The 23,579-nt window shown below is 31.6% G+C and overlaps 1 protein-coding gene across 1 annotated transcript; it reads right to left on the bottom strand.

Moving 5' to 3' along the window:
- Positions 1-1,422: 1,422 nt before the first annotated feature.
- Positions 1,423-23,267, bottom strand: LOC129220175 (histone deacetylase complex subunit SAP30 homolog). The gene is made up of 5 exons (XM_054854529.1): positions 23,088-23,267; positions 15,749-15,927; positions 12,110-12,232; positions 10,866-10,964; positions 1,423-2,213 (listed from the first exon to the last, which is right to left on the bottom strand). The coding sequence occupies exons 2-5, from the start codon at positions 15,914-15,916 to the stop codon at positions 2,085-2,087; spliced, it is 519 nt and encodes a 172-aa protein (XP_054710504.1). The 5' UTR covers positions 15,917-15,927; positions 23,088-23,267; the 3' UTR covers positions 1,423-2,084.
- Positions 23,268-23,579: the final 312 nt, after the last annotated feature.

Genomic DNA, 23,579 nt, shown 5'->3' with positions numbered 1-23,579 from the left:
CATTAAAAAAAATACTTCAAAGATTTTAAATAAATGTATTTAACTTTTTTCTTTAACTGGTCAATAAATAACTCAAATTATCTCGACCAATTCCTGTTACGTCTGATTTTCTCAATATATGTATAGAGGAAACTAATCTAGTTAAAAGGCTTTCATGTGAATTATTTTCTGCTAACCAACACATCACAAATCTCGAATAAACACAAGGTATATTTTTTAGAAATAAACAGATTTTTCAAACAGTCGACAGAACAGGTACAGTATTTTCATTATCTTACAAAAAAGTTGAATATTTCTAACTCTCTACACAGAAATAGAAAAACAGACAGCATAAAATTCAAAGAAATGTCTTGATTAAGCTGGAATTCAGTAAAAAGGGATTTAAACTACTTGAGGTTCTACAGTAGTTTTGCATAACAAAATAAATAAAATAAAGTAAAATGCAAAAAAAAAAAGTAGTAATTAAAAATGAACAATAGATTTTATCACTCGAGAAGTAACTTTGCCTTAACTGTTGGTAATAATGAAAATTAAAAAAACCGAAACTTCACCATACTTAGGTTTTTTCGTCTTTCATACTTTTCTTCAGAAAATGCTGAATTTTAACTAGTTTTCCAGCTTTTTTTCCCCAAAGACAATTTTTGCACTTTGTCCATGTACTTACGCTACAATATGCTACAAGTATCCCACATTTTCCCTAAAAAAAGACAAAAAAAACCCCACATTTCTTTTAAAAAACCCAACTTTAGTTGGGTTTTTTTGGGTTTTATTTAAAAAAACCCAAAAAACCCTGGGTCCATGGGCTTTTTTAAAAAAACCCGGGTTTTTGCCAACCCTGAATAGCTGTTGTATTATTACTCAATTTTCATGCATTATTGTATTTTATTGGCTACTACGGAGAAGGCCTACTATTCTCTTTTCCAGATGCTCTCCCCTCCTGGAGATTCTTTGTTTTTGTACAGGACTGCAAGACTTCTCATGTTCGAAAGAACAAATAGTTACTCTATCCCATGAACTATTTGAAAGACGTAATTAAAAAAAAAAAGCTTTATTTAGCTTTTAAAACCAAAGAGATAATGATGCATTTAACAGTCTTCTCGATCTTGTTATCAAGACTTTTGGAGACATCTAAACCTTTCGCACTCTGCACGTCATCAGACACGACAACAATTCTCTCACATCTTTCTGGTTGTGTTGGTGAGCTTTTTGCACTGATGAAGAGGCTACATTGTAGCTTTGAAATAGCTCATGCCGTATTTTCTTCAGAACTTGTGCTTTATGTTGGTTTTTCACTTTAATCATATAACATAGTTTGATGAATCCAAATTGATTTCAAAGACAAATTTTCAACAACATTTGAACACGAAAATATGCCGCAATGTTGGTGTGTGTTAGAAGTTAGAAGCTGTAAACTACTAAGCCTTTTGCTATTTTTTTTAACTGTGATTCTGAAGGGTTAATTGACTATTGTGGCGGAACAGGGAAGACACAACTCACTGAGGATAAAACTTTAAATGCATTTTTTGCATTATGTTGTTCAATATTTTTAAATGGAAAACACAAAAACCTGGCTATAGGGCGTAACTTACTGAACATATTGTTTGCTTGAAAATAATTTTAGCTTACTTTTGTTAACAGTGGGGACAGTGAGGGAATGACATTTTGGTACATTCAACTTATATAAAGTACATTAAAAAAAATAAAACAATGATTTTACTTTTATTACCTCATAAAACTCTATTCTGAAAACTATTTAAATCCCTAAAATTATGTCGTAAACATCCGTAATCAATAACATTGACATGAAAATGACTACTTCTGCGAGAATGACCCATAAAATAAAAGGACATGGTTCTTCAAGAAACTATTATGTGAACCAAGTATTTATTTTAAAATAAAATTGTCTGTTTTAAAAAATACAGTATTGTTTTAGTTTAAAAAAATGCAGTAATGAGACTCGATAGCATTTAAAAATGGAATAAATATTCTGAGGTATTTCATGAAATGTAACATTTTTCTTTCCTTGAGTCAACATAAAATCTACAAAAAATATACATTTTTAAAAACTATACACGTTAAAACACTCAAGTCCCTGATGATTCAGTCCCATTTTTCTGATCGAGTTTATTTTTATTGTTTTTCACCATGTATATAAAATAGGTTATAGCTTCTTTTTCATTCACAGGAATCGTTTTGAAATGCCTTGACAGAGTCTAAAAACATAAAATAAAGCTAAAATGTAAAAAACTTCAGCACTTCAAAATATGAACAGAATGTCACAAAAACTAGAAAATAGAGCTTCTCATTTTGAGCTTTTAATGGAACAACCAACTCCTGTATTGCTAACAAACAATAAGTAGGAAGATAACTACAAAAATGTTTTAACTAAATCATCTTTTCTGGGAAAGGTTACAAAGAACATTAAATCATGGTATAATTGACTTCAGAGTATTATCAACAGTAAGAAAAAAGAGGTTCCCACCACATTTTAGCCTCTTTAGGCTAAAAGAGGACCAGTTAGGATTTAAAAAAAGGATCTTGGGAGGACCAGTCATAGTTAAACCCAGGGAAGCACCAAAACGCAAATTAGTTATCTGCTGCTAAATCGGTGAACATAATTCGTTAATTAACCATAATGATTTTAAATAATACAATTCCTTATCATCTTCTGTACAACTGACTTTTTATCTCTTGAATTATATTATTTACAAATATTTGGGTAGGCGGGGGGGGGGGGGACAAGCAAGCATGTAACTAACAATCTTACAGAGTAATTTTAATTGAAAAATAAATGTTCTACTAATTAACAGGTGAAAACTTGCTGATTATAAATAATGAGCTAAGTGACTTATGAATCAGTGCATGCCTAGTTAAGACCTTTTGGGTACAGTTTTTACAGTAAACATCTTAGCACATAATCATTTGCAAAATTTTTCACACAACCAGTTTAAACAGAATTCATTTTGAAAAAAGGTACTGCAAGACAAGGAGATCTAGTTTAGAGGCCATGAAGGAGTACCCCTCCCCCCTGGAGTCCTTGTTTTTAACACATTTCCAACCCTAATATGGTAGTTTATATATGTATGAGAGTATATGACCAAACACCCAACCCAGGAGGTAATTTCTGACTACACTACTGCCCGAGTTCAAAAATATTAGAGGTTTGCACATCATTTATTAGTATGCTAAGTATCCAAATCATTTCGTCATATGTATGTACTAATTGTTCTGCCACCAAGGTATTGTAACTGTCTTCAAGTATATATAAAAATTACTAAAAGAAAATATTTTATTGAAGTCGCCACATCCAAAAGTATGCAAATGCTGCCTAAGTGATAAATACACTGAATGTAAATTTGAGCCTGATTTTATAGAGCTATATTTTTAATTTCAAATAAGGATACAAGGAAATACAAAAGTAATTTAGTTTTTAGTTTTTTTTTTTAAAAATAAAATAATATAATCTGAGGTCGCACAACATCACAAAAGCTTCCAGATTCCAAAAAAATAATTCCAAGATGTAAAATATTGAAGTCTCGAACATGAGAATCAAATTTTCGCAAAGTAGTTCACTGTTGGCATATTTTCCAAAAATAAATTTATTTATTTATAATTTACTAAAATTAAACATAAAATATGCTAGTCTAAGATGCATATGAGAAAATAACATTTGATTGCCCAAAGTATTAAAATATTTACAAGATGCAAAAAAATTGAAATCTCAAATACAAGAAGCAATTTTTCGCGAAGTTCGAATAAGTGCAATGCTGCCATGTTCCAAAATTAAGAAAGTTTACTATTTGTTAATATTAAACAAAAAATAAGCTAGTCTATGGTGGCATATGTCAAAATAGCTTCTGGTTGCCAAAAATATCAAATTATTTACAAGATGCAAAAAGACTGAAATCTCAAACACGACAAGCAATTTTCCGCGAAGTCCCAAATAAGTGCAATGTTACCTGGGTTCCAAAAATAAGGAAGTTTATTATTTATTAAAATTGAACATAAAATAAGCTAGTCTAAGTTGGCGTATGTCAAAATAACTTTTGATTGCCAAAAATAGCAAAATATTTACAAGATACAAAGAGATTGAAATCTCAAACTTGACAAGCAATTTTCGGCGAAGTCCGAGTAAGTTTGATGTTGTTATAGTTCCAAAAAAAAAGTACTTTGTTACCTATTGAAATTAAACATAAAATAAGCTAATCGAAGGTAATGTATGTTAAAATAACTTTTGATTGTCAAAAATATCAAAATATTAACAAGGTGCAGAAAAATTGAACTTGCAAACACAGGAAGCTATTTTTGGCGATGTGCATATCGAACACAAGTTCAGAAAATTATACTGATGAAATGTTCTTGAAAAATATTTAATCACAATTCAACAATTTTCTACCGATTTCAAGCACTAAAAAAAACTTTTACATTTTTTTCAAGGCTTTTTTCTTGAAAATAAAATTTTTTTTCAAGCACTTTTCAGGGTATTTCAAGAGCATACCAAGACGTCATAACTCCTCCCCCAAATTTCTCCATTTGCTAGATTTCTATGCTGCAACGGTTGAAGGAGTAATGACATCAATCTGAAGTGTCGCCTGTTTGGGCATAACAAACATCAGCACACACTAACTTTTAACATAATGAAAACTTTTAAAATCTGGTTTTTAAGTAAAAACAATACAAGCGCGGACTAAACGGACCAAAATATTAAAAAGCGGTCGAAAACAGACTTAACCCTTAAAAACGACCTTTGGCGGGGAGAGCGGACCATTCGGGAGCCTCGCTTTAGCTAAATTACATCTTTTCAAGAGAGGCAATAAAAGGAGATACAATTAATTTTAAAAATAAATCAGATTTTTAGAAATAAATACTTTTTTGATACGTAAAGATGGTATTTTACAAGTTGCCAAGAAATTCTAATGAAAACCCTTTCATGAGACAAGACTGAAAGTTCTGTTAATTGTAAATTTAAATTCCCACCTTTTATCTGTGGCTCATACTTAAAAGTTATGTTCAAATGGAGTTACTGGTTAACCTGGGAGGTTGATTTCATGACGTTTGATGATATCAGAGGTTTGTGCAACAAGTGTCGATAGAATGTTTTTATCTACAATTGGTTAACTAGTAATCCATTAAAACGCTTGTAGTTAATCACTCGTGAGCCTAAGTTACGCGGTTGTTCTATTCGAACATAACCAAATTGCAAATTATTTTTCAAGGCGTATTCAAAGACTTTTCAAAGACAAAGTGTATTTCTCCAAAGACTGGTTAGGACTATTTGAAAGGCTGAACTTTTTTTACAATTTTAAAAGTAATAAGTGTTGATTTGGTTTCATCATTAGACAAAACCTTTTATACTACACTATAAAAGTTTAAAAATTAATGCTTAAAAGTAGGCAGTAAGGATATTAACTACCACTAATCTAATATAAAACTATGAGCATTATCTTTAAAAATTAAAGATTAATGTAAACAGTCAGCAAGTTAATAAAACTTCAGAAGCAACTTCAAGATTCATTTTAAAATTCGGGTATGTTTGGGTGATCAGGAAACTATGATCTAACTTTTCCAATGCTTGTTTGATTTACACAAACCATGACTTTTAAGTCTTAAATATACTTTGAAAGTTTGGCGTCTAACACACTGCTTTTAGTCACGTTCTATTCAAGAGTGCCAATAGTTCAAACTGCAGAGTCAGCAACTAACGGTTCTGATTGCTGTGATCATATTATTCAATAACTTCAATCAAGTAAATAAATAAACAGATAAAATTTAAAATAAAATAAGATTTATGGTAGCATACATTAAAACAGCTTCCAACTTTCGAAATAATTGAAAAATGTACAAGGTGCAAAAAGGATTGAAATCTCAAACACTGCATGCAATTTTCAGCATTACTCCAGATCAATGTTGGCAAGTTTCCGAACATAAGATTTTAATTAAAAAAGTTATACAATTGCAAAAATTCAGTATTCGGAAGTTTTAAATAAGTAAATTCCTTCAATGCAATAAATTTACAGTCGGTTTAAAAAAAAAAATAGAGGTTCCCAAAAGAACTGGATTTTCCGGGGGGGGGGGGGGGGAATTCTCATATTCTCAACGAACAGTAAAACCTCTTCAAGCGGGCATCCCTCTTAACAATTTTTTTAGCCCATAAACTTAATGCTTAAAACACCCCTAGCAACGGCCACCAACCCATCCCTTCTTCATTTTCTGTTTCTAATTTACAGCCTTTCAGTTCAATGAGGAGATGTCTTGTCAGCCATTAACGAATTCCAATAATTTGAGTAAAAATGCCACTCATCAGGCTTATGTTAATAGTCAGTGCGTGTTTGTGATTGAACTTGGTTGCAAACACTGTCCAAAGAATATTTTTATGAATCTCAAAAAGTTGAAATTTTGAGCAATATGAGGACTGAAAATTGGCAAGAGTATTAACAAAGAGTACGATTTCGAATTCTTTTCAGCACAAAACAGCAACCGAGAATTTCAGTGCCAACTGAGAAAAACGTTTTTCTGGTTAATGAGTCTGCAAGAATATGCGTTTTTAAGTCAAATCTAAAATTAACTTGAGTTTGATTTAAATTAACTAATCAGTTTGCTGTGTGCATTATTAACATTTTAAGAATAAATAAACTTTTGTGCCCTTCAGGCACTAGTTTGGCCAGTGATGATCAATTTACTAATATATTTTTCAATCACCAGCAAGCTAAACTTTCAACTGATGTGATTTTTGGGGTAATAGATAAAGTCATCAGAAATTCAGATGAAGTGACAAATAAATTGGTTAGAGACTTACATTTTGAACTGAAAAACGAATTTGAAAACAATTGTCGGAGAAGAGTAAAAACAAAGTCACAAATTGTATCCTTTCTTCAAAAATTTAAACAATATGTAAATAAAATACTATTTAACCTTTAAAAAAGCCTCAAACTTCCTTTTTTATGCTACACTTGCTCATATTATGTATTTAGCTGGGGAGCTAACCGATGGTAAACTGCAAATTATGATAAGAAGATACCACTCGGTAGGAATGTTGTTTATGACTATAAAATGAAATTAAGACCCAGAGGCATTTTCAAAAACCGTTTAATTCCAAGATGGCGGCGTTTTTCAAAATGGCTACCCATATTAGAGTATTTTTTAATATATGTCGTACAAAAGAGGTTTTTGTATCGAATTATAGGTTTTTCAAGTCACAGATTTCATTTTTTATGTTGAAAAGAAGCTAAATCTTCATTTTGGTTCTTTTTTTCAAGTATAATTTTATTACTTACAAAAGAGATTACGTGCTTTTCAAAGTACCAATATAAAAATAGGAAAAATATTAAATGCAAATATGTACCAAAATATTAGTACTATGTCTTTAGTCAAACACTGCTTCATTCTTCGCATTAAATTTTGCATAGTAGTGTGCAGGACAGACCAGCACTTCTGCAGTGCACTTGTTTTTGCAGATTTTGCAGGTGCACTTAATGAACTTAGTGCATGAATCAGATATTTCCAGTAACTGACCATTTCAGCTGCCATCCAACCCTATTCACTTGGAGATGGTGCACGTATAATATGTTTGTGAGCTTGTCCCAAAATGTGTTCAGCCTAGAAAGCACTACGCAATACTTTGTTGGTGGCAAACTTTCAAGTGGCCGATTTTTTGTTATATTCAACTCTTTCCTTGCTTCATTTACAATTACGCTATTACTAGTGGGACAGTACAGTAGTACTACTACCTACCTTTCAGGTTGTGAAATAAATAAAAACGCCACAGTTGCTTCTTTGAATATCTTCCATGCCTTCCAAGTTGATTTTTTGAATTTCCCAGTAAAGCTAGGAATGCTGTCACAAAACCTATGAAGGCATGAAATCCGGGTAAAGCTTTTCCAATAGCTTCATATATGGCATGAACTGTAATGCATTCGCTGTTGTCTCCTGTTACAAAAGCAATCCAATGTTTATCCAAACTGAATGTTGTCAAGGAAAAAAGTAAGATATTGCAAAAACTAACACATCTGCATCAACAATGCACACGACAATATTCTTGAAACGGTTTTCTACATGTCTTGAAGATGCTCTATCATTCTTGAGCTTGTTTCTTCGGGGCCAGTGCAAGTAACATCATTGGGGGAAGTTTTTGCAGTATTATTTTCTTTAATGTCTTCATCGAAAGTCGTTTGAACCTGTACATTTATTATGGTACTTACAGCTAACGTACCTAACAGCAGTGGTGACGGTTGAGGCTTATAAGTGGAGTAGGGGGGGGGGGGCAAAAAAAATAGAAACACTAAAAGCCATGAGATTTTCAGCGGCAGCAAAAGATGAAAAAAAATGTACATAAAAAGGAATTGACATTACTGTGCACAATAATCCTGCTATCGATTACAATAAGGTTCCGGTCATTGTCCGAAAATGGATTTCCAAGTTCTTTCAAAGTGCTATAAAGAGCTCGAACTTTAGTAAAATACTTAATTTGAAATGAGTGGTACTGCTTCAGATGAAGTCAACTATTTTCTTCATGTTTTACCTTAACATCACACTTAAACTCTTCTATTATTAATCGGCTTATTTGTGGTCTAGGAACCATTCAACGCCTAAGTGCTGATGGATCCTGTGTCAATCCTATTGTACGGCCATCTCCTTTTACTATTGCATTATTTTGTTGGTGTGCTTGGTCAATACTGATTGCTGAGGAAATAGTACTGCAAAAACTTCCCTCATTTATGTTACTAACCTTGGCCCAGAGGAAACAGGCTCAAGAATGATACTGTATCTTCAAAACATGGTAGAAAACGGTTACAGGAAGATTGCCATGTGCATTGTTGATACAGATGTCTTAGTCTTAGCAATATCTTACTTTTTTTCCTTGTCAACATTAAGTCTAGATAAACTTTGGATTGCTTTTGGAACAGGAATCAACAGCAAATCTATTACAGTGCTTGCCATATATGAAGCTATTGGAAAAGGAAAAGAACGGCTTTACCAGGATTTCATGCCTTCATAGGTTTTGTGACAGCATTCCTAGATTCACTGGGAATTCCATAAAATCCTCTTGGGAGGCAAGGGTGATATTTAAAGAAGAAACTGTGGCATTTTTTATTTATTTCACAACATCAAAGTTCTATACCGAGTGAAATTTTTGACATTTTTGAAAGGTAAATTGTAGTACCACTGTACTTTTCCACTAGTAATAGCGACACTGTAAATGATGCAAGGAAAAAATGGTTTATGACAAAAAAAAACAGGCCACTTGAAAGTTGGCCAGCAACAAGTATTTCGTAGCACTTTCAAGACTGAACACATTCGGGGACAAGCTCACAAACATATCATATGTGCACCATCTCCAAGTGAATAAGGTTGGATGGCAGCTGAAATGGTCTGAGTTACCGGATATTTCCGATTCATGCACTGAGCTCAAAAAGTGCACCTGCAAAATCGGCAAGAACAAGTGTAGCTGCAGAAGTGTTGGTCTGTCCTGCACACTATTATGCAAAATTTAATGTGAAGAATGAAGCACTGTTTGATTAACGACGTAGTACTAATACTTTTATACATATTTGCATTTAATATTTTTCCTATTTTTATATTGGTATTTTGAAAAGCGCATAATTTCTTTTGTAAGTAATAAAATTATATTTAAAAAAAAGCACCAAAATGAACATTTAGCTTATTTTCAACATACAAAATGAAATCTGTGACCTGAAAAACCTATAATTCAATATAAAAACCTCTTTTGTACGACATATATTAAAAAAACTCTAATATGGATAGCCATTTTGAAAAACGCCGGCATCTTGATTTTAAACGGTTTTTGAAAGTGCCTCTGGGTCTTAATTTCATTTTATAGTCATAAACAACATTAATACCAAGTGGCATCTTCTTATCATAATTTGCAGTTTTCCATTAATTTTTGTCGTTTAGCTCCCCGGCTAATTGTAGCCACTGCCTCTGAACGGAAGAAATTTTACAGAATAGTGGGGCAACCGCTCAGAGAGGTTTCACTGTATACAATTAAAATTGGAGAAACTGCAAAAGAATTTTTGACAAGTTTTTTTTTTAAATAAAAGGCCTAATTCAAATACACCAGCATAATTCAAGGACTAAAGATACTTTAACGATCGATTTTTCAGATGCTGCTGGTACTTTGATAGTCACAGATTGGCTTACATTTTGGATATGATTTAGACTTCTGATTTAAAACTAGTTGTTCTACATTTTTTTGTTAACAACAGTTTGAATACTTAATATGTGGATATTTGGATTAACCCTATTCACTACCAGCTTAGATGAGTGCTGTTTGATTTTGTTGCATAAGGATTTCATGTTTGCCGTTTTTGTCTTTAGGCAAGGTAAGAAATGGATGAGTAAGCGTAATGTACTCAAGCCTAAACATTTAATACATAATTCAAGCCATATGCATAAAAGCTATCAAATGCAATAATCAAAATAACTGTTCAATCTAACTAATTCATAAACAAAGACTAATAGTTCATTTTAGAAATTAAAAGTATGAGGCCAGTTTTGAAACTAAAACTGAGAAAATAGGAGGAGGGAACTTTTCATAAATATTTCATACTTAAAAAATATTAATTTAAAAAAAAACTTAACACATTAACAAAATTATTTTTTTCCCCAAGGATAATCATTTTTAAAAAAGCACGAAGCACCATGACAACAATATTTAAAATTCAAATTTAAATGGCTCTTTATAACAGGTCACTGAACTAAAGCATCATGAAGAACATGTGAGAACCTAAAACTCATAGCTCTAAAATTGGCATACAGACACAAAAGTTTAAATAAAACGAAAGACAATTAATGAAGCTCAATTCAAATTAATCATAATTAATGAAGTCATTCATTTAAGAACTTACTTCAGCAAGTTGTGCTTTATTGACACCTTGACGAGTTTGAATTTTGTAATGACGTTTATATCTTCGCAAGGCGCTTACTTGTAGTTGATAGAGATCAACCTAAAATATAAAACAGACATATTGAGTACTTATCTTTTTGAAAATACAATACAAATGTATAGTTGTAATAATGATACAAACTCCAAAAAAAACTTTTGATAATACAAAACTACACTACATAGATTTAATATTAAAACACTTCTTTACAATCTATATTATAGTAATAGGTTTAAAACTAGAATGCCACTGAACTAAAAAATTGTTTAAAATAAAGAGTATAAATTAGTAATTATTAAAAATCTTTATACTCTCAAAAATACTTTTAAAACTTGCTCATCTTTATGTTATTTTTTAACAGTTAAATGCAGCAGATAAAAAATGAACTTAAAAAAAAAAAAATCTGCTGCACACTTTTAGTGTGCTCTCTCTCTTACAGTGTGACTACTTTTTCAAATTAATAACTAGGACTTCTATGACCACTGTATCCCCTGTCAAACACCACTTTTAGAAGATAGTGCTCCTTTTTGTTTCGACAGTTTTATAGCCATAATATTTATGGGGAGGGATATTTTATGACCCTCAACCTTCTTCTGAGGAGCTAGAGAGGTGAAAAGTTCAAAAGCTTGAAAGTCTGTATCAAGGAGGGGGACTCATGGGAGAGTATTCCCTCATAAAACATTTTCAAAATTATCGAAAACTATCTCTTTTTTTCTGAATTTTTTTTCAACCTATTTCATTTATTTTTTCATTTAAAACCAGATTATCAGTCTCACTCCTATGATCCCAATGTCCAAAAAACTTTACCTATTGGGAAAAAAAAAATTAATCTCAGAAACATCACATATTGCATACAAGTAGCACAGCAGATACAGGAAAGAACCTTCCCGTGCTATTTATACTTACACTGTACAGCAGCCAAAGCTTTGACCATTAGTTGGCCAAAGCTTCAATATTCGTTTCAACCAAACTGCGCTTTGGGTCATCCCTAGTTTCAACCCAGTGCTCCTCCTCCCCCTCCTTTTGTATCAATTGGTAAGAGTTAGGGCTTGAAACTCAGAAATAAAAATATCAAAAAAAGAAATAAAAAAAGAGAGGGAAGGGGCATACTACTTTGAATAGATATAGATTATCATGCTAGATGGATAAAAGCTTTTTTCCTCCACAAGAGAACACATAAAAGAATATTAAGAGAAACAAAGACATACTTCAGGAACATCCATATCCTGGTCATTCAAACCATTATCATCATCACTTTCTTTACGCTTCCGTTTATTCCTGATGCTCTGAATTACTCCCTTGTGATATTCACAGATGTAGATGTGTCTCGCCTGGAAGAAGGAAAAAACTTTAGATATTGTCACAGCACTTCAAAATAATTTTGCATTCTCTAAACAAGGCACTGCCAAAACAATCATCGTGGAATTATTTCTAGGCTTATCTGCATTAAGTTATTAGACAATCTTACAGCACCTGGGCTTCCTTACACTTTCCTTATCTAAAAATAATAAAGAATGTCGTTCTTACTCTCAAATTAGCAAAGTAAAAATTTAAGGTTATCTCTGCCTACGTACTACTAAAGGAAAAAGTTTAAACTTCTTTCATTTCTTTGCACATTTGTTCATTGATTTTTGTTAGTTTTCCTTTACATGTCTTTTAATAAATGTACATGTTTCTTCCGGTATTTATTTTAAATCTCTCTTCTCATCATCAAATAAAATTAGAAATTTAATGGCAGACAAGTAGGCAACACCCTTGCTTTAAATCTTAAATCAATTAACAACAAATATTACACATGTTATTTTTCAGTGCTTTTTTTTTGTGTGTGTGTGTGTGACAACGCCATAACTTCTTCAATAATTTATCAAATTTTGGGTAAGGTCTCATTTTAAAGACATTTTTCACCACTTTTGGCAAAAAAAAAGAGAATTTACATTTTGGTTTTTTAGCCCCCCCCCCCCCCCAAAAAAAAAATCTGTCTTTTACAGTGCATAGCTTCAATGCATATGATCTAAGAATAGAGACATAATGGTCAGTTGGTTAGAGCGTCGTACTAAGGCTGTGAAGGTTGAGAATTCGAATCTGCAAGGGCAGAAAAATATTGCTTTAATGACTCATTTCGTTCAGCAGTATTTGGATCCAAATTGCCATGAACATATACACCCAAACCTGTTTTTGTGCAGTCTTTTTTTTTTTGTGTGTAAGATTTCTTTTTTTGTGTGGTATCTGGTATTTGAAAATTATTTATAAAATGAGCAGAAATTGTTTATAAAACAAGTGCAAGTAGTATCTTCAAGTGACGAGAGGGGCATCACGATAGGAAGTCATTGTGACCTCCCAAAAATTTCCTTATTCAGGAAATTTTTCGTGAGTCAGCAAAATTATCATCACTTGGTTTGTTTTGATTTCGTTTAAATATAACATCTTGGGTTATTTTCTAAGTGAGACTTTTTTATACAGTCCCTATCCACCGCATTAAAAAATATTTTTAAAACTGGGTTGCGAAAACTTTTCAGATCTACTCGTGAAGTTTCGAACAATTTTGTTTATATGATTTTTTTTATGCGGTTTTTACCACACAAAAACAGGTTTGGGTGTAATCTATACTTATTGGAGGATTTTTAACTTAAGTTCTGTGGTTGCAATCAGGAGACAAGTCATTAATTTCAGCATGGTAAAGCACTGTAAAACTTTTTAAAAATATTTTTAAAAAGTAGAGGCATTGGTATAGCTCTTTTTTTTCCCTCTCTCTCTCTCTCTCTACCCCCGCCCCCCCCCCCCTTTTTTGGAAGAATATATCATTTTCATTGCGCTGGTTATTCACTAAATTGATTAAATGTTTAAAATTTCACCGAATCAGGTTAGCTAGTAAGATTTCTTTTAAAAACTCTCAGGGGGTCATTCCACTGTCTTATGCTGGCAGGGTTGTCCTATTTTGTCCACCCTGGAAAAAACTGTCCAAAACAAAATGTCATTTTGTCCATTTCATCAGTAAACTGAAAGTTTTGAGTTAAAAATTTGAAGTTTGAAAATAATAAATAATTATGTAGAATTTTCCTATTCAAATAATATTTTAATAAAAAAATAGCATACATAAATCTGTACATAAACAATTGATGGTAAAATATTTTAAAGTGAAAATTAAAAAAGTAAGATCAGTTGAAGGTTATGCAAGTGTGTTAATAAATCAAATACGTGTTAAAATAAATTATAATGCATGTAATAGCATTTATAAAACAAGCACATCAGCTATAAATTTTCTGTTCTGTAAATTAATCTGTGATGTGAAGATTCATTGCCCATAAGTGCATTTATAAAATTAAAAAGTAGAAATAAAAAGTTTTTAAAGGTTGGAGTTTCAAAACATTAAAAATCATATTTAAAAAAAAAGAAAAGCTACTTGATATTAATAAAAGAAATGTTGGCGTGATCTGTTCTTGCAATACAAATACGATGATCAGCAACAGGCTCTGGCTAGGCTTTTCCTAGTCAATTTATCAGTCAACACTGAAGATTAATGGCACGTTTAAAGCTATCTACCCTCTTAACTATTATAGCCTTTTCCGGTACAATGTTCTTACTAAAGTAGCAACTTTTCTTAATTTGTATGACATTAACATATGTGAGTACATAAATATTTTACTATGGGCTGACATCAATAAAAAGTCAAAAAATATAACATTTATAAAATATGTTTAGTCTATAAATCTTTGTTTTGTATGTATATCTCCAAGCATTTCATTTGATTTTCCCATTGAGTTTATTTTCTACTATTGTATATAATAGTTTAATCATGACTAATAGCATATTCATATTGTTAAATTTTATTACTTTTAAGTAAATTATGATCTAAAATGAGCAGCACCAATGTGTAATAAAATTTTTTTTCAGATTTATGAAATTCTACAGCAAATGATTCTATTTTAATGAAATAATTAATTCATAATGGAAAATGTATTAGAACAATATACTAATATTATTACACCATAACAATAAATTTATGTATGTATAATCAGTTTATTTTTCATTTCGTCTAGCTTCTTCAGGCGTCCCCAACTTTTTACAAAAAAGTGGACAAAATAGCAACCCTGCGTGCTGGACAATTTGACTCGATATTTTCACCATCATTTTGTTATAGATCTTAATAATTAAACAGGTGTAAGCACATTATTAATGTTTACATTTGATAAAAAGATACTCCTGACACAGCATTATTTTTTATAAATAACTTTTTTACTTAAAATTAAATTTGTATGTGTCGTGTGCAGGACATCCAAAGTCAACCTCTTGTAGTTTGCTGTATGCATTACTTAATATTCCTACTCTATTACTATATCAATGATTAAACATATTGTAGGTTTAGAAAGCTAAGGTTCCAATGAAAAGGAAACATATCTTTCTTGACGAGAAATATTAATTTAAAGAGTTGAAAAAAATTACATATATGGCAATTCCATTGAAATTGGTCACTTTGTCCTGCACGGCGGTTCCTATAGGTCCCCTATGCTTCATAAAAATCAATAATTTTAAAAGGCACTGACAAAATTTTTTGCTCAAGAAGTCACACATACTTTTATGTTTTCTCAAGTAACAAAATTTTGTACATTACCTTTTTAAAATACTATTTTTAATGAAATGTATGAAGCATCACGTGCGGAAAAAAATGGCCCTCATACTTTTCCTTTAAAAAAAGTTAGTAACTTTTCGTGATGCCACTAACACTAACCTATTCATATTTCTAGATTCGCAACTGATCTAGAGAAGAGAAGGAGAAAACAATAAATGCCAAATCTTATGCAAAAAGTTTGAGTAAATAAAAGCATACAAAACGAGGATCCCCAGCTTACATTAGGATCGATGCTAAGTTTCAATTTCTTTTGAGCAACAGTTTTCTGGATTCTCTTGTTATAGCTGGCATTTCCAGCTGGTTGAGTACAACGCTCCCCTTCATCTAAGAGACAGCACACTTGATTGTGACAACCAGGAGTCTCTTCTTCAGTGCTGAAACCATTCATCTCATAATAGCCTAGATTACAAATTACAAAATGAATTACAAATTAAAATAAATATTGAAAAAAAAATCAATACATAGTAGTAAAAAAATTTTATTCTTAATTCTATAAATAACGCTAAAAGGGTATCCAGTAGGGAGATGCAAAAAAAATCTATTTTCTTATTTCAGAATCGCGTTACCTCTCAAAAGTTGTTGTTTGGCATCCTCCATTAGGGAAAAAACATTTTTAAAATTCTCTAAGTTGACATCTTCAGTTTGAGCACAAGGCTAAAAATTTGAAAAAAAAAAATGCTAAAATTTGAATTTTTTAAAAAATAATAAAATTAGAATTTTTTATTTTGGTAAAGCAACAGCCATAAATTGTCAGAAAATAGCATAGTTTGAACATAAAAAAATATTTCACAGCTTTTACATAAGATCTTTCGTTTGTGTGCGCATACGCTTTAAATTAGGCTAAAATCTCCTGCTCAATCAAAGGCACATGCGTGAACTAAAGATCTTATTTAACAGCTATAAAAAAAAATTTTTTTTGGTACAAACTACGCTATATACTGGCACTTTACAGCTATTGCCTTGCAAAAATATAAAGAAACTAATTTATAATTTTTTTGAAAAATTCAGTTTTTAGCACATTTTTTGAAACTTTCATCCTCATGCGAGAACTGAAGATTTCAACAAAGAATAAACAGCAACAGATATCCAATGTTCCCCACTACTTGAAGACAAGGTGACTGTTGATGGGTGTGTTCCAGACTAAAATTTTTGGGAGGGAGAAAATTCCAATTTTACTAAATGACAAAATACGAGCATTACAGGTTACACATGTTCGAAAGAATAATTAAAAATGGGGAAAAAAAAGCAAAGATATATCTTATAATTATTTAACAAATATTACACTAAATTTTACCAAAAGATATATGTTTCATATCTGTACTTTTGTATTTACAAATATACTTTAAAATTTTTGCAGACAATTGTTTTCTAAGAGTTAAATATGTAATAATACATGCAATAATGAAGTTCCTGTATTAAACTTTTTTTTTTTTTTTTGGCAAAGCATTCCCTGCATAGAAACAAAATAAAACAAAATGCTGATTAAAAGAATTTTAAAAATAAAAAAAAAATTACTTCAGATTATCCAATTTCATTTCTTATAAATTTCCAATAGTATATCGCAAAAAAATAATAAAATAAAAGTAAAAAAAAATAATAAAAAATGACAAAATAAAAGAACAAAGTAAGGCATGCCATTTAGTACATTAATATTAGGGCCATCAAACAAAAAAATAGACCTTTTGTGTTGTACATGATAGATCATATAATTATAATTATTTAAACGGGAAATGAACAAAATGCTGTTACTTAAAAACATATGTGATTTCTTAAGTAAAAAATGTTGCCTATTTTAATTAACAGAAAATTTAAGTTACTTTAAAAAATTCAATTTTATAAGTTTTGGCTTAAAAAACATCTTCCCCCCAACATGTTCTCTCAACCTTAAGGGTAATCCAGAAATTTTAAATTTACCAAAGGAGGTCTGGTATGGATCACTTCTGATAATCAAGGTTCTACTGTAAAAGTTAAATTGCTAGTGAAATTTGAATTAAAACCTAACATTTCTAATAAATTCAAGTCAATGCAAAAAGCAGACTATAAAAAAATCAACATTGGCACACTTGATCTGTTCCACCAGGAGAGCCACCTTCAATCTGGATTTTTGCATATATATATATGTGAAAAGAAATAGCCATAATAGTTGATTCTATCACTGAAACTATTGAACAATAAGGTAATATTGCTGTTTAGACCTGGGGTGTCCGCAGGGGGGGGGGGGGATTATGGCGCAAGTTGCGCCATCTAAATTTTTGGGGGGGATTTTTTAAACTGTTTATTTATTTATTTATTTGAATTGATTTATTGATTTATTTCTAATTTAAATTGATTCATTGATTTATTTTTAATTTAAACTATTTATTTTATTTCAGTTTATTTTGTTTGTATATCATTTCCTTTATTTAGTTTGTGTATCAGTGTGTATGTCATTGGCGTAGCGCATAATTTTTCTGATAAAATATCAATAACAAAAACTAAAAATAAATAAATATATTTTTCAAATGAAAAAAATATTTAAAAACATAAATAAAATAAAGGGAGCTGAAAATAAAATATAAAAGGGGGTATATTTATTTGGGGGGGGGATTTGCACCATTGAACTTGGAGGGGGGGGCACCCTTGGTTTAGACTCTGTAAACAATAGTTCAAAATCAGGGGTCGATCCAGCGCGAAATTAAGGCCGCTTTGCGGCCCCTTCACAAAATTCCGCATGGCAAAAGCGACCCCTTTCACAAAATTCTGCGTCGCAAAAGCGGCCCCATTCACAAAATTCCCCATCGCAAAAGCGGCCCCATTCACAAAATTCCGCGTCGTAAAAGCAGCCCCTTCACAAAAATTTATAAAAAGGCAGCCTTTTCACAATATTTTTTAACCGCAAATGTGTACGCATCTACGCGAAAGCCTACCCCTCTTCCACCTTCCCACCTTCCCCCATCTTATCTTTTTGCCTGCTGCGTGAGGTGTTTTTGCTTGAGAGCGTCAGAGGGGGGGGGGGGGGCGAGAGAGGGACGCTTGTGATTGGTGGCCAGCGAAAATCCAAGAAAAATAATGAGCACGTGATAAAGAATTGATTCGATCATTTTCTGCTGTTCCACGAGTGCGAATTGAAGACTGACTCATTTCACGCCACGGCAAATTAATCGCCTATATTCTGTTGGTTTGATTTGCTTCAATGACCAAATACTTCTGAATTAAATATTCCTTTGAATCATTGTAACTTTCAATTGTGTCTTAGTTGCACGCATCCTTCCTTTATCCATATTATTTTGCCAAATTATGCACTTTTAATTCTCAAAAGTAGTTTCAAATTGAAACCTTGCCAATTGCAGATCTTCTAGTTTTTTTCCTCTTTCTTTTTTTTTTTTAATTTTTTTAAAAATATTCACCTGTTTTTTTCAATTTGTTCCTATTTTCTTCAGTTTATTTTGAAAAAGTTTAAGGTTCATAGTGGGGGGGGGGGTTATCTAACGGAACGGACGAGCATAATTTCTGAAAATTATTCCCGAACGAAGGTTAAAACGAACACTCGAAAATCTTATATTTTCCTTTTTTAATCAATTGCATAGAAATTCGCATTGAATACTGACGCATACTGATGCAAATCGTATTGTCTGGCAATTAATTAAATCCTGTTAGAGTATGAGTGACTACGCGGGAAACGCCGAACAACCGATTGGCGAAATTCCCTGTAGTTTGTAGTTGATACTGTCCGTTCTCGAAAGCTCACTTGACTCGATTGCATTTAATGAAAAAAAAAGGTGTGATTAGGCCAGGGGTACCCACTTTTTCTCATATTCTTTAGTTTAAAGCAGCGTTTCTTGATCTTTTTTTGAATCTCGGACCGGTAGAACTTCGTCAAAAAATTTCACGGACCGGTAGAAATTTTTTTTTTTTTTTTCACTAAAATAAACTAATCTGTTTTGTCATTTTTTTTTTAAACAAATGCCAGAAAGAAAACCCTTCAACTTAAAGTAAACTTACAAAAGTTAATTGTAAGATTTTTTTAAATAACTTACACACTTTGAATGTAAAAATAAGCGCAGCTAATTTGTGTAAATTTTCATAAGCGAATGAATCTTATAGAGAAACCACAAAACGTATGCAAAGTAATGGATATATTAATGCATAAAATATCGTATAAAATTAGGAATAAAATTAAAATAAGGAAATTTTATTTTATTGGAAACGGGTATAATTCTTCGAAGTCTGTCAAATTTTCTCGCGGACCGGTGCCTGCGGAGAATTGCTTGTTTAAAATGCATTATTCATTTTTTCTTTCCTGCTATTTTTCTTGTAGACTGTACGCATAAGAGCAAAAGATAACTTCCAAAGTCACGCTAGTTTGAGCGTACAGCATACAGTAAACCAAAAGAATAACGGTATTTTTTTTTTGTAGTTGAATTCCTAGATTCCTTCTTTTATTGATAAAATACAATGCCAGCTGAAAAATATCGTCGGTCATTCTATTTAATCTTGCTGTCTTCTTAAAATAAATATGAAACTTCCAGATGAGCAATTTCGGAATTTTTTAACGCATGTCCGCTAATGGTGAGCAACGGGAACAGCGCGCAAAGGAAGTTTTATTGAGTGGGATTTTATTAAAAAGTGGCGGGAATCGCGTAATCTGCAGACGATAAATTAAAAAAATGTGGTAATTGTATATTATTTCAGTTCGTTTTCTTTCTCAGTATTAATTTTTCTTTTGTAACAGATCGTCTGCGATCCAGGAGCGCAGACGATATTTTTCGTAGTTAGCTTGTTTGCGCCTCCGCGTGTTTAAGAGGACATTTTTTAGGCGCATCAAAGAATAAATTGATATTCTATTCGATTATAATTTGTGTGGGAGCGGATAATGGATAATTTTAGCGGATAATGGAGCGCTGGAGATAGCAGCCGCAATAATCTCAATTTGGAGAGATTGCTTGTTCGTTGAAAATTATTCTTCAAGAAATTAAAATATGAAACGAGGATGTCCTGCAACGGGAGGTACCTCCCGAAATTGTGCGTATTATGTTAAAAAATTTCGCTCTTCGAACGTTCGGTCCCAAAATATTGTGAATTTCTTCAAGTCAGCAATTAACAACCCCGATAAAATCGCTACCACCACTTCATCATGCAGTAACAGTAACGCAAATGTTCCTGTTTTGGAGGGCTCGGGAAATGCGGTAAAAGATAGTACATCAAATGACAGTGAGGCAGTTCGCGAAAGTATAACGATTTTTGAGCAGAAAATACTGGAAGTGAATCTGGAGCAACTTCAACTGATGATGATATTGAGATTGAGCCATCAAAAAATGATTCAAGCATTGTATTTGAGAGTACAAATGGAAATAAGAAGCATGCAATAAATAAAAAGTGCATTGCAAATTATGAAAAGGTGTATAGCTGGCTTTACTATAGTTATTCAGCTAAGGGTTTTTTGTGCAAAATATGTTCATCTTTCATGAATGTTAGTGATTTGAACAAACCTTGAGTAAATATTGGAGTTGATATCAAGAAAAGCTGTCACCCTATAGTTTTTAAAAAAAAACATGAGTGCAGCAAAAATCACAGAGAGGCTGTCAATATACAAAAATCTAGTGCTAAAGAAGGAATTCTCAAAAAAATCTGAAAGTGAAGAGATTGGAAATGAAGCAAAAAAAAAAAAAAAAAAAAAAAACAGAAAATTGATTGGTAAGTTTATTCAAATTTTGTACTTATAATCATGAAGCAATGGGCCATTTTTGAGAATTTTGAATCTCTAGTTAGATTTTTGGGGGTAAATTTAGATGACAATGAAATGAAAAAACATCTGCTAACTTGTGGTAAGAATGCCACGTATTTATCCCACATTTCAGTTCAAAACATTTATCTTTGAAAATACCAAAATTCCGTTGTTTTCAGGAAAATCCTAAATTTTACTTTGATTACGCAATATATATTTAGTATTAATTTGTGTTGAGTTTCGAAATCCAATTCTAAAATAACTTTACTAAAAATAAAATTCTTTTATATGCTGTTTTTATATTTCTATTTCTTTCAAAGATCTTGATTTCCTTACATGCGCCATGGTAAATGAATTTTTCGCATTTTTGATGTTGACTGTACCTTGTTAAGTGGCAAACAAATAAAATTTCTTTATATATTTATTAACATCATTAAATTGCAAAGTTTTAAACGAAATACCTACTCTGTAAGAACGTCAAATGTCAAAAAATTAAACGCTGAATGCTGGTGCAGTATTATTTTGGGTTTTAATTACTTAAGTTTTTCAAACACATACATTCTTCTGTGTTAAGAAATATGTGATATCTTTGAGTCTGTTCATATTGTATTTATTGGGAGTTATCATTACGTTCAGCAGCATGTGCAATTTTCATTGATCTAAAAGTATTTGAGAGGGGCAAACAGTAAATCTGTTGTGAGACTTTCACCTTAAGAAAGTGTGACTTGCATATATGTATATTTGTAAAAAACAATAAATGTAATGTGTGTCAAATTACGAATAAAATGTTAAGGGTCTTACTTCCCCCCCCCCCCAGAGCATTTTCTCTAGACGGCTTTCAGGTATTCTTCAAGAACTTGCAATCACCCCTGAAACCTGTCTAATGCTTTTCTATAAGGATACGACAGCTAAAAATGCTTTTATATAATCTTTTCCAAGAAAAAAATCACAAGAAGTTCTTTTTTACAAAAATAAAGAAAATTCACAAAAATATTTTGCTTTTTCACAAAAATAAAGAAAATTCACAAAAATATTTTTCTTTTTCACAAAATGGGGACCCAAAAAATAAAACCTGGATCGACCCCTGAAAATATACTCAAATGTAACAAATATATCGAGTCCGTTAACATATTCATAAACGTGCAGTTCTGTAGTAAATAGGTAAATCCTTAAAACTATTTTTTGCCTTTTTAATAATGATAAAGGTGTGTAAATGCATTATAGATAAACTGAGACATGGTAAAAAACCTTTATTAGGTAAGAAGTTATTACTTTCCCAGAAAATGTGAAGATAGTTTAAGCAAAAATGTCCATGTTTTTTGAGTGTAGAGTCTGTAACATGTTATATATCTTCTTATGTTTTTAGAAATTCAAAACAAATCTAAACTTTTTTCAATATTGTGACATAAATATACGCAGGACCATAAATACGCAGGAGTTTAACTTTACTATTTGCACTAATCATGAATAGGAGGCAAAAACAACCTTATGAACTGTAGAGTCCGTAACAGCTAAATACTGTGAAATAGCCCATAAACGTAAACAATACCTTTTTTTTTTTTTTTCGTTGCTTGAAAAGTAGATTTTAATGGTAAAATGAAACAAACATTGTATTTTAAAACTTAATCTTTCTTCTGAAAATAATATCACGAGTCTAAAGGGTAATTAAAATATTGATAAGGAGCCGTCACATTAATTGTGCCCACATAATGCAAATTAGAATGACATTTAATATATCAATGCAACCAATAAGTTAAAATATTTCAACGTAAATTCGTAACTATCTTATTCATCGGAGTAAAGTAACAATAACTGACAAACATCTTAGAAGACAAGTAAAAAAAGATGTTGTTACCTAGAAGCACACGAAACGGAAATTCAGGATATCTTTCACAATACAGAGATTTAAGGAACCAGCGTTGCAGCTCAGGAACTCTTCACAAGCTCTTTACAATAAGCAACAATAATTCAATCATGAAAAGTAAGCAAATGCAGTTGGAAAGAAAATAATACTCGTTTTTACTGCAATAGTGCAGAGTTCGCTGCTTCACTCACTACGAATAATAACAAATTGTTGCGCTGTTGTTGATTTACATCTGATGCCAAAAGTAAGCAAAAATAAAATTTCCACTACACATTTGAATATGTTGCCAAACCTTCTTCCATAAAAAAGCTGAATAAATACCGTTGTATTCGAAAAGTAAAAAAAGAAATAAAAACGTTTAATTGCACAAAATTGCATATTTTGTATTGTTCATCGATTTTTGTTGAGGGTACGTTCATAAACTCGAGACCAGAAAATAGTTGAGGCGCATTCTTTCCCGATTTGTGCCGCGCCCAGCGCCGA

Source organism: Uloborus diversus, chromosome 4 (genome assembly GCF_026930045.1).
Source record: "Uloborus diversus isolate 005 chromosome 4, Udiv.v.3.1, whole genome shotgun sequence".
Classification (NCBI taxonomy): Eukaryota; Metazoa; Arthropoda; class Arachnida; order Araneae; family Uloboridae; genus Uloborus; species Uloborus diversus.
Note: the sequence above shows the minus strand (reverse complement) of the source record. Positions and strands in the feature narration are given on the sequence as shown.